At 35.4% G+C, this 12,483-nt stretch overlaps 1 protein-coding gene across 1 annotated transcript in view; it reads right to left on the bottom strand.

Annotated features, from left to right (window-relative positions):
* Positions 1-12,483, bottom strand: part of LOC139143335 (transient receptor potential cation channel subfamily M member 5-like) — a 48,105-nt gene that overhangs the window by 5,886 nt on the left and 29,736 nt on the right. Inside the window, exons 8-14 of the mRNA XM_070713574.1 lie at positions 7,982-8,189; positions 7,615-7,682; positions 6,076-6,207; positions 4,838-5,098; positions 4,521-4,704; positions 3,153-3,276; positions 1,840-2,027 (exon numbers count right to left, since the gene is read on the bottom strand). Coding sequence (XP_070569675.1) covers positions 1,840-2,027; positions 3,153-3,276; positions 4,521-4,704; positions 4,838-5,098; positions 6,076-6,207; positions 7,615-7,682; positions 7,982-8,189 — 1,165 coding nt within the window. The remainder of the gene's footprint in view (positions 1-1,839; positions 2,028-3,152; positions 3,277-4,520; positions 4,705-4,837; positions 5,099-6,075; positions 6,208-7,614; positions 7,683-7,981; positions 8,190-12,483) is intronic.

Below are 12,483 nucleotides of genomic sequence, written 5' to 3'. Positions count from 1 at the left end.
AAAGTCCAACCACATAACAAGGGATTAGACAATGATACATTCTACCTATTCTATCTGTGACGCATCATTACATCTGCACCTGCGCAAGAAAAATTAGGGATATGCATGCATAGTTATTTTGAAGATGCATGCCTACTTACATCCAAAGGGCCGACTTTGTTCTTTTGAGCACGCCTGGGCAAGAATGATAAGGGGCGTCCGTCATTTTTGAACAAGAATAATTTATAAAGCGGATGTAAATTTATGCAAAATTGTCGTTTAGTCAGAAAAGTCTTTCTTTAACTGTCCCCTGTGCATATAACGGTGATCGCCCCACACAATAATTATCCAACAATTCCTTTTACAATTTTGTCATTGAGAGATAATGAGCAAAGAAAACTGAGGTAACAAAATAACAACAGCAACACAACAAAACAAAAACATTGGTTACAAAGCCACTATTCTGTATATAAGCTGTTAAAACATTGGCACTTTTCTCCTTATTTTGTTATTATTTGGGTTTATAACATTGGGTTTCTATATACCGGTATATATTGAATTATAACAAAAGATACAATGATTTCATTAATTTTTGTAATTGTTTATGAAAACCAAATACCTATACGTCATCACGCATTATTTACAACCAACCATGATCTGTCTTCTATGTTTAAAGGTACAAATAGCACTGATTGCGGTTACAGGTTTGTTTCTAAATGAAGCTGCACGCGCGCGACATTGTACCCAGTTGCTTGAAATTCGGACAAATTTTATTGTTGCATGTGTGGCTGTTGTTGCAGCTTGTAGTCTGAGCCATTATAAGTGTCACTTTTCGCATAAACTGTAACACTAGCAGGTTTTATTTTCGTCGTTCTTGCTGAAAATGCGGACAAATATTTATTTTTGCATAGTAAGGAATACATAAATGACGTCATTTGCGATCAGCGGTATTGAAATATGCACGTATAGCATTTTTTTTAACTAAAACTGTTTTCATAAAATGCCCAAATTAACATTTTTTCAAGTGCAGTTTGGGAACGGATGTGAGTTGCCGTATAGGTTATCTTTGGCTTAAATGTAACTGTTTTCTTAACAAATAAAGAATTGTAATCAGCGGTATACTGGTAGAATTTGTATTAGAGGAACAAATTACCTAACCTTTTTCAACACATTTGAAATTCAAAGTGGCTGCCGTCCCTGTGTCAACTCTAAGGTGAAAACAAATTTTTCATTTTCGTTAAACTAAGACGGCGAAAATTTTCCTTACTCCAAGAGTTTTAAATTAGCCCACACAAATGGTAGATGTGAAAGTAATTATAAAAGTCAGAGTTCGAAAAAAATTGTCAGTGTGTCTAATTATTTATTACGTCTCCCTATCCGTTCCGTCATCGCTTTTCCTCCTGCAACCGTTACTCCTACCACACTTGCATTCCACTTTGCTGACTTTTGATCTTGCATTGCGTTGATGTAGGACCAAGTGCTGTCATCATTTCGCACTTTTTCCCTCGAAGGTAAGGGTCATACTCCCCATCCCTCAGCGTCAGGTAGATCGCAGGTCTATCCCATCTACGCTATTTTTGTATTTGTATTTTTGTAATTTACATAAGTTTATAATTAAAATGTGCATCGACAGATTCTCGTGATTTCACCTGTTTTGAGGCTTTGCGTGTTTTTGAATGTATAATTCAGGCCATAAACGTGTTTTTCATATCAAGGAAAGTTTGCAAACAATGTAATGCACACCATCCGAAAACTTCAACTAGTCTAATGGTTTAGAGAGAAATATTCTACTTACTAAATTTTACTGTTTAACGATTATAGAGCATATGAAAATGACTAAAAAATTGCGTTGTCACCCACCGTTCCCATCGACACAACAGTTACTCTGCCTACACTTCTTGACGATGTACTCTCCAATCAGATAAAAATATTCCATCAAGGACAGCGGCTCCGGAAGAGTTGCTCTCTTCATAAATTCTTCATGCAAAATGTATTTCTCAAACTTCCAAATCTCCACAGACATTTCATCGACCCTTTGAATGTCGTAACTAGAGAAAACAAGGTGGTGAAATGGCAATGAAATATTCGACCTTCTCTTCAACAGGTGCTTCTGTCATGGCTAGGATAATTCAATGAACTTATATGATATTAATGCAGCATATGGTATCATTGCCGTAATGTGTACATTGTGAATACTATAGATACATAGTACTGCAACTTTACCAAACACCTTTATCGTAGCAAAAAGATTAATCGATAATGAATGGATGGCCTTAGTGTCACATAAAGGATGATTACGGAACCTGCGAAATTCACAGCGGGGGTAGTTGGGAGAAAATTGGAGATACAAAAACATGCTGATGCTATGTATTAGTTTTAAACGAACCGTCAACACGCGAGTCGGAAAGAAAATGATTAAGCTGTAAAGTTTCCATAGAATGACATAGATGTGACTCTCACGTATCGGGTAATTTGATAATGAGCCACGCCAACCACTTAAAACTTAATGTACGGTTTAACTTCTACCCCAAGCAAGCAGAGTGTGAAGAAAAATTACAGTTTTGCTTTCTTTGTCCTTCAGAAAGAATGATTGATATTATTCTTGTTCTTGATATAGGCTAAACTACTGAGCTAAGAGGGCTTAAGCTTACCGGATATGTTGCTATAATTACATGTGTATTAAGCCGTGCCTTCACGTACGATTACTTGGTAAATATATGTTATACATAGAGGATAGAAGAAACAGCCATGTATATTGTAGAACGTCGAACTGTAGTCATCAACCCCTGTGGCTAACAAAATAGAAGCTTAGCAAATTACCTAAAACTTTGAAGGACAGCCGGCAATTTTTCCCTCTGTTGCATTTAATCTTGCACTTCTGGTTTGAATTGGAGCCCATGGAGTAGCTATACTTTTCAGCGTCTTATCGTTTTTAAATGTCGAAAATTAATTTTTCGCTTCAGAGTTAACATAGGGATTGCAGCCATTTTGAATTCGATCGCATGGAAATGTTGGGTAATTTGTTTCTCTAGGATCGAATTTTGCGTGGTGACTTTTATTCGTGATTTAGAAAGAGGATGATTTAAAGTTTCCTCACAGAAACCCTTGAGCGAAAGTTTAAGTTTATCATTGTCTAGGCGAATACTAGTACCTGAATTGAAAGAACTTCTTACCTGAAGATTGCAATTATTAAGTTTAATAGGAGGACGTTTCCCATGAAGAGATACACTGCCAGAAAACAAGAATACACCACTGATGTGACAGTTGAAGGTGCATCTTGGTCCGTGTTTTCGTTCTCTAAATGAACAGAAAGTTTAGATTTAATTTTGGACAGTTTCTGTTTTTCAATTTATTAATAATGTGTCTATAGGCCTACGCTTATCAAAATCTTGAAATGATTGACACAATACCACTTCAACTTGTAAGACCTCAAAAATTCTGCAAATCTTTAATGTCAGTCGCTGGGTCTACATTGCATCAGCTGTAAGTAAGCTTTGCTTCTCCTAAAGATCTCTGAGTATTCGGGTTGAAATAGGTTTTACTTGATAAATTCTAAATATTCTTGTCTTTCAACAAATATGGTATCGGTATATTTACACATCGGGGACCTTTGCAGGCAAGTGATTTCTTCACGTTGTCTAATTGTCGTTTGTGCTGAATGTCAGAAATTGATATACTGATTTTGCAGAACATTCATGCAAAAGAAATGCAATATTAACAGTGTATTTACTGATTGATTGGAGAATGATAAATATCAGCAGCCTATCCATTGATTCTATGTTAATGTTGCTTGTATCTATACTTCGTTGATTTAGGGGATTTAAGATATAATCTTATCCTGATTTGTTGATATTTTTGAATTAAATGGAATATGTATTACTACAGAACACTATTCTGGTTTTCGGTAAAAGTCTTCTTTAAAACTAATTCTATGATAAAGTTATTTGATAATAATTTTTATAAAGACAAGGTGGAATCAGATTTTACCACCGCCTCCATTGATAAAGACAAATCAGGGCTGAAACGGATGTTGTGTACCTTTCAGAACAATTTTTAACATAAAAGTAAAAAAGTCAGTCGCTTGAAACCTTGCTTTTAAGAAGCCGTCTTATTTGAATCCTTAGCAAAGTTGTTTTGTAGGTTGAGTGAGATATTGTTGAAGATTTATTTTGCTACATGGTTAAATACTAGCAATGTTAAAATTATAGAACACCGTTAATATGACCTAATGAATAATCAGCTTTGCTGCTGCACGTTGCTGGTTTTTAGTTACATTTCAAGATTGCAGATCGCTGATACTTTAATTGGATTTATCAAAATTACATATAGGTACGGTCAACACGAATCAACACCTATTTTACGCACTGCAACCGAGTACAATTCATAAATAATGGATATTAACCCTTTCATTTTACTTAACACATTATATATCCGACTTACACCGAGGAAATTTTAACACATTTGCACCCTATATTTAAAGATAATGTTTAAGACATCCCAGACAGTGTGTAGCATTGTCCTGAGGACAGCGTGCAACTAACCTCCTGGAATGTCATCAAGGAAAAGCTCTCCAAAGACTTGAAAATAAGGTTTGTAGAAAATGTCACGGATGGCCAGAAACGATATACCCTCTCCGGAGTGTTCGCCAAGTAGGGCCTGAATGGCGACGCCGTAGCCAACGAGGAAAACCATGAAGATAACGGTGAATTTGAATGTCGTGAAAAACTGTATGAAGAAAATAAGATTTTTTTGAAAGAAGTTACACTTCGTACAAGAAGAATTACAAAAATCGCAAATTTGCATGATAGGTTTTGAAAAATGACCATCTTCCAAAATGGCAATGAGGGATTAAACTTACCATATGTTTAATCATCGACACCCATGGGCCAAATGCTTCAGTCGCCGAGTACAGACGTAGAACTCTAAAGGCAAAGAGGGCGTAATTTATGCCATAGCATATACGACCAAGAAGTCTTGTTGCAGTAAACCATCGACAGAGAAACGCTACAATTGAGGTCGCCATGGTTATCATTGCAAGTATGTTCCAGGTGAATTTTAACCACTCTCTGAAGTGTTTCAGGCGGCTGAAATTTTGTTCTGGACCGTACAGGTTAAACATCTGTAACAGACACTTTTGTTAGAATCATGTATTATCACCGGAAAGAAAAGGTATTTGGGGTTTAAGCACAGCTGGAGATTCAGACGATAGATGGGTAGAACTCTAAGTTTTCTATGGTTGTATACAGGCTATTGGACAAAATAAAACAAACAAGTGACCTTTCTATTTTCTCTTACTTTCCAGTTTTTCCAATCCACATATATTAAATAGGTGAAAATAGGTAAGCAGATACGAAAACAAATTTTCCAAGACGTTTTTGCTATTTTTTATCTTCATCTTTAGGTTTGTTTATAATGTTCCTTGAACGATTTTGCCATGAAAAGTTATTAATAGGACAGATATGTTATAAATTATCGGCTTATATCCCTTTCAATGTTGTTTCTCCTATTTCGAACCATCAGTTCAAACTCTACATTGGATATTTCTATGAAATTAATAGTATTAACATTGTATTACTGTTACCGTTGTGAAATATACAGATACTATTGATAAAATGTTCAGATCGTTTTGCTTTGTCGTCTTGACTGCACTGCAAAGATAAATAAATCGCTGAATGGGCCAGCCTAAATAGACACGACACTGACTTCAATAGAATATGTTCAATACAGTATTTGGGTGCCCAGCCCAAACAGCCTTTTCCTACCCATAGGCCAATGGAAACTTTAGGATCGCTTCACTCTCGCAATTTAATTTCCCATTTCTCAACCACAGGAACTGGCTCTATGTGCCCTCAACTACCTATAACAATGGTATGTTCATGGGCCAACATAATCATTACCACACAGCCTGTAAATTGAATTGCGATGCCGGCAAATCCAGAAAAGACATAATTATAATATATTCAAGACTCTACTTTGCTATAGGCCTGGAATTGTTTATCATTGTGACTTACAACTCCGTGAGTTTCCTCGCCCAATTGGCTTATAAATCACCATTCAATTACCTAATTACAAAGTACAGATATTGTTTATACTCACCGCTCTTGCAATTTCAATGAGAATGGCAAAAATCCACACATGAGCAACGAAATCGGCCAGATGGAATGTGCTATCTAGGTGACTAAAGGTCAGCACATACGCATATAAGACCAGAAACATAAAGTATGATCCCTGGAGGTATATCAAAAGAACGTACGAAAGAAAGGATTAATGATTAACGAAACATTGGAAAAAAAGGAATTACATGTTTAAAGGCGATGTAATTAACGACAATTGGCTTTATGCTTACGTTAAGCCTTATACTTGGGCCACATCATTTATCCCTATTGGTACCGAGCGAGGAATTGAATCCACAAAGAAAGCCGTAATCTGTTGTTAGTTTGATGATATTTTCGGTTAGGCCAGAAAGCAAAAATAAATCGTTCAACGGAATCGCCGCTTCTACATTGCCCGATTTGGAATTTTTTATGATTTCGGCAAATTCATACTTCTGCATTGCAAATAGTTTAGTACCGCCGCTGGCGGTGCCATACACTTCGTCGGGTTTTCGAGGGCATGTGGGTTTCTGAATGAGACTTCCGATGTTATTGTTGAGAAATATAGTGTTGAATTCAATAACCAGTATCAGTGTATCTTGTCTGAGATATTTCTAGTTAGCCTAAAAGGGGAAAAGATTACTTTGCCTTGTCTGCATTCCGGCAAAAAGGTCCGAGGGACCGCGGTTACCTTTGGCCTAAAAAATCAAAAAAGTGCTCGCCGCTCTTAAACCTTGGTCCAAAAAATCCGACGAACAAGATTTTTCTCTGGCCTTACTGCAAAGGATTAAAACTACTTCAAACTTCGATATTAGGTTCAAACAAGGTTCAAATTTGTATCTGCCAAAAATGCTTACGAGAACTGGTCAGTTTGCAATGTCGTACGCAGGCGCCAAACTCTGGAATAACATACAACGTAATGTAAAAGCAAGTACTTCAAGAAATGCATTAACACATTCCCTAACAGAGCATCTTTTGAATGTGTACAATATCACGTAGATATCTGTCTATTAATTTCTTGTATTAACATGTTGTATCTTTACCAGTAACTGTCTCATTTAAGCCCTCGTATTATATAATGCAGTGTAATGAGAGATGGGGCCAGACTCGATCAGCTGTAAGCTATTACTTCTTCCAATATTGCCAGTGTTATTTATAAATGTGAAATCGGATTTATTACATGTTTTGTAAACAGTTTAAATTGGCAATAAAGTAAATAATAATATAAAAAATAATATATACAAAAACACAAACAAAAAACCCTAAGTTGTTTTTATCGAGTTTAGCACAAGAGTCAGAGGAGGTGTTGGTCACATAATAAATTGGTTTATATTAACTTTTGCTTCCATCGTATATTGTTTCCCATTTACCATTATATCATGTTTGAAAGACATCCCATCGTAACTCTGTTATAAACTGCAGATCAGTCTGAAACAAAGTTATAGAAATTGCTACATTCTACATTCATTTGATTAACGAATACAAGGCAAATATAAAGTGAAACCAACTGCGTAAGTTGATAAATTATAATGCTAATACTTACGCAATGCATGGCAAAGTTTGCAATCGGAGAACTGTAGAACGCTTTGCATTTCTTTAAATAACGACCAACTGCATGTAAAACACATAATACGAGCCGTGATAGTTCATTCGAACATAGTTTCTCTCTTTCTTTAATATATGGACGTATAAGACTAATGGAAAACATTTAATTATTAATCCAATAATCTGTTACAACGGGTATATAATTAATGCCGTAATTAGTCGATAGATTCAAGTCCTTGCACAGTAAAATATCTGACTTTGTGGTGATCACGTTAAATGTGTGAGTCATTGGGTTTACCAATTTGTGAATCATTTAGTACGCAAAAATCCTCTTGTCCTACAATACTTTGTACCAGAGGTATTACCTTTATCTTTCACGGTCATCTTGGCATCTTCTGATCCATTGGTTCGTGACGTGCTTTCCGATCGTGATGTACTTTCTTCTGGCTGCTTAGTCGAGCTATTAGCATCATCAGTATCTTGCTCTTTCTTCTGTGTTGGATCTTCGGAAACATCAATTTTTATCCAATCAGTGTTGGCAAAAATCCAGTATATAGGCGTTGCTAAGACTACCTGAGTAAAGAAAAATTCAAAAACAATCATTATAATGATTGTTACCTTCCTTTACAAAAAGTGTAATTGTACAGTACTCAGACTTGTTAAATAATGTCAATGAACAATAGTCAAATGAACCGTCTATATGTTATACAACACCAGGGAAAAGCTGCCAAGGAAAGACTGAACTACTAAGTCTCGTCGGCGTCTGCACAGCCTATTGCGATGTAATAACCAAGTCGACCAAAACTACAAGTTGAGGTCATTAGTGATGCTGCGTTTGAGTTAAACACTGATGGGCAAGCGGGGGGCTCACCCATTTATCACACTTTATGTACCCACCTCACATACAGCTAAAACATATATCATTTGAAAGCTTATGCCTCTACTTCAAGAAAATTGACGATGTGGAGCTGCAAAATAGGGTTGTAAGCGCTTAATTTGCATAACTCAGACGGGTAACCCCATTTGCATATATCCGATATAAAACTAAATCCATTGTCAAGCACTCTAAAAATACTTTTAAACTATCGAGTGATATATCAAATGAAACGTATTTGCACGTTAAATAGAGCTATGTCCTCCAAACTGAAAATGAAAATGTTCGCTTTGAGTATTTCATTTATATTGCGAATATCTTGACTTATTTGTAATATTCATAAAAATTGTTTAGTAAATACGAATAATGCCAACATTATGCAGAATAAATATATGAAATTTGTTTTGCAATTGATTTTGTTTGTTTAGGATACGCACACTGGAACATTTCCCCATCTAATTCCAATCTAGCTGAACAAACAAGAATATACAAATAGCTTTTTGTTGGATAGCCCTTGTGCAGTAGTGATGTCATTTTAGTTTGAAATTCTCTAGAAATCTTGTTTTGATGGATAATCTATTACTTGTTACCACATTTCTGTTACATCGATCGTTTCAGTTCAGTTTTTTCGAACATATAGATGGAAGGCATAATGTTTCATTTCATGATATGTATTGGTATGTAATAAAGGGAAAACAACTCCACGCATCGTTCATATCTTAGTTGTTTGTCTGTTGTGTATGGTATTGTGTATATTGTAAGTGTATATAATGTTTGGCTATTTTATGTAATATGTTAATTAGCCATTGCGAGTAATCCTGTTCACGGTTAAATACTAACACCACAGTACACAAAATGCCGCCAAACAGGAACTAAGTTCGTCGGACGCCCAATTATTAGTGGATGCTGCAGCCATATTTTCACATATCAGAATTCATTAACTATTTCCTAAAACAAATAGTGAAGAGAAAACCGAAATACAACTCTCTTGAAACTCTGATCAAGTCAATTCAGATATATATCCCCAATTAGGAAAATTCATTACATATGCAAATAAGGAATTGGCTGAACTAAAAATGCTTTTGACTTTCAGGGATGTTACATCATAGTATCTTTGATGTACATAGCAAGTTTAATTTAATCAACTTTGGTCAAGTCAATTGAAATATATATCTCTAATTTCAAAAGTTCATTAAATATGCAAATAAGGAATTGGCTGAAGTGAAAATGCTTAATGACTTTCAAGAATGTTGTATCATAGTATCTTCAATATATGTAGCAAGTTTCGTCAACTTTGGTCCAGTCAATTCAGATATATATCCCTAATTAGGAAAGTTCATTAAATATGCAAATTAGGAATTGGCTGAAGTTAAAATGCTTAATGACTTTCAATAATGTTAAATTATAGTATCTTCAATATACATGCCAAGTTTTGTCAATTTTAATCAAGTCAAATCAGATATATATCCCTAATTAAGAAAGTTCATTAAATATGCAAATCTGCAACTTTCTTTCATGTCACTCCTTAATCTCTCTCATGGCTGATATATCTTGGTGTGATCAATATTTGTAGAAAATCTTATCAAATTCTGTGCAGTCGTTCTCAATGTATATCCTTTTTTTCTAAACTCATAAATTATGCAAATAAGTAAAAGTAAGCAAGCTACACCCTCCAAAAACTAATCAATTCTTGCCATTTGCAAACTTAATCTATATACCAGATTTGATTCGGATCTAATGGGCCGTTTATGAGATATCGGGCGCACTGACAGACGGACAAACAGACAGACAAACAAACAGACAGACAGACAAACAGATATCGCTGCGACATTAGCCCATGTGTGTGAACACGTAAGCTAAAAACAAAACAATAACACCACGGACAATACTCTAGTTTTCATAACAACAGAACTGAGAGAATCAAACAATCCCTTACAGAAAACATGAGTGAACTTGAAAAAGACGGAACACGGAAAATCTGTTCGAAAAGAAGCTGATAAGGCTGCGTTCACAAATAAGGTGACGGGAGGGGGCTGGAGGAAATGGAATTTAAATCTTTTTTTTTTCAGATCCCCCTCAGTACCCTAAAACATTTTCAAATCCCCCGTCGATATGATCAACATTTTCAAGCGCCTCTCAATTACCATATAGCCGCATATTTATTTGGGTAGTTCTGCTCGCAGATGTTTTACACCACCTGTTATTAGCAGTTCGTAGAACCTCATTCCTACGGCAACTTTTAAACGCATCAGTGGGCTTTTTAGATTTATCAGTCTATTAAGCCGATTTGAGTTCATCCAACTCTGGCAGAGTACATATAATAACGATCATGAGAGACTATGAAAATTGTTAATTCTTAATTACATTTTGCCAAATTGTAAAAAACATAGCACAATGACCTACCATTTTTTTTGAAAGTATAAAACGTATACGACTTTTACAAAATCGACAATACTGGAAGGTTAATATTTCATCAAATAAAGGTTATAATCTCAGAAGTTTTGTTTCAAAGTTTTGAAGTTTTACTTTTGTGTTATTTTAAGACGAGAATGTGAAAATTTAGAAAATCAAGCAAGGTGACCCCATTTTTTTCATCAATATTTGATTATTCTCACACGCCAGAATTCAAAAAGCCACTATGACCAGTACTGTCAAGTCTCCTGGACTTCCATGTGTTGCTCTTGCTTGATCCTGTGTACAGGTATGGTTCATGGTCATGAGGACCATATGACCTGAATTCTTCTTCAGCTACTTCATAGTCAGAGCTACAGTGTATCTGTCACTGCCGGTATGCAGTGACAGTAACACTGCCCCTAGGCAGTAGAAAGGCCAGTAGCTGTATTAACTTTGATAATTTGACAATATTTTTGTTCAGTTAATACAAACTGCGTCTTTGTTCTCGTCCCAACAGCGTGTTGAAATGTCCAGTATTGGACTTGCCAACAAAGCCTGCGTATGCGTTCTGTGCATTTGTATCATTGATAATGCCTTTCAGTCTGAACTCTAATTTATTTAACATCAATATTTATATATACAGGTTTTAGTCGACAAACTGAATAATATGTGTTTCAGCATGCTGTATGGAGACAGCAAGAAACTTTATTTGATATATTGCATAGAAATATTGAACAAAATATTAATAGTCGTAGCTGCTTCCCCCTTACTAGGCCTACATGTTTGGTTTTTTTTACGAAAATTTATACATTTTTATTTTTTTGTTTTTGAGATAAAAGTAATAAGATGCGACAGAATGGTTCTAACTCTTGTTTATTTATTACTATGTTTAGAACAATTTGATAATATTTATATGTTAGTCAGTTTCATTGAATTACCTGCCAATTCGGAATTGTAAAAAGTAAAAGTGAACCAATTTTTTTTAAGGTTTCCCTATATGGCAAAAAATTCAAGTTCTTCCATGCTACCCAAATTCCTCCACTTGTCACCGTTATTTGTGAACGCAGTCTAGTCGCTTAAAAAGAAACAAAAATATAAGCGTTACACTTATCAATGCAAAACTTCACAAAAGGTACAATAGCTCAAACTCCGATTCACATGAGCCTAGCTTGCAAACACACCAGACCGAACCGTAGACATTCTAACTTCCCTATGTAAAGAACAAATTGAACTTCAGTGGAGCAACACGGTAACACATAGAATAAATTGCGACAAACAAGATGCACATTTTATATTTCCGATTTGTACCTATCATTAAGATTCACAGGTCATGATCGTGTCCGGTGAGACTGTCATCTGCCAAAAGTTTCATGAAATTTTGTGCAAATATTTCTTGATATATGTCAACACTGTCATTAACGTCTCCATGGGAACCAGTGATATGTCATAACTTCATTAATATGCAAGCCACACTAACCAAACTCTAATCAGTTCTTGCCATTAGCGAGGTACCTGTCTAAAAAATCTGATTCGAATCTGTTCAGGCAGACACACACACACACTCACACACACACAGACAGACAGACATCGCTATGACAT

This window comes from Ptychodera flava, chromosome 1, assembly GCF_041260155.1.
Source record: "Ptychodera flava strain L36383 chromosome 1, AS_Pfla_20210202, whole genome shotgun sequence".
In the NCBI taxonomy this organism is placed as follows: Eukaryota; Metazoa; Hemichordata; class Enteropneusta; family Ptychoderidae; genus Ptychodera; species Ptychodera flava.
Note: the sequence above shows the minus strand (reverse complement) of the source record. Positions and strands in the feature narration are given on the sequence as shown.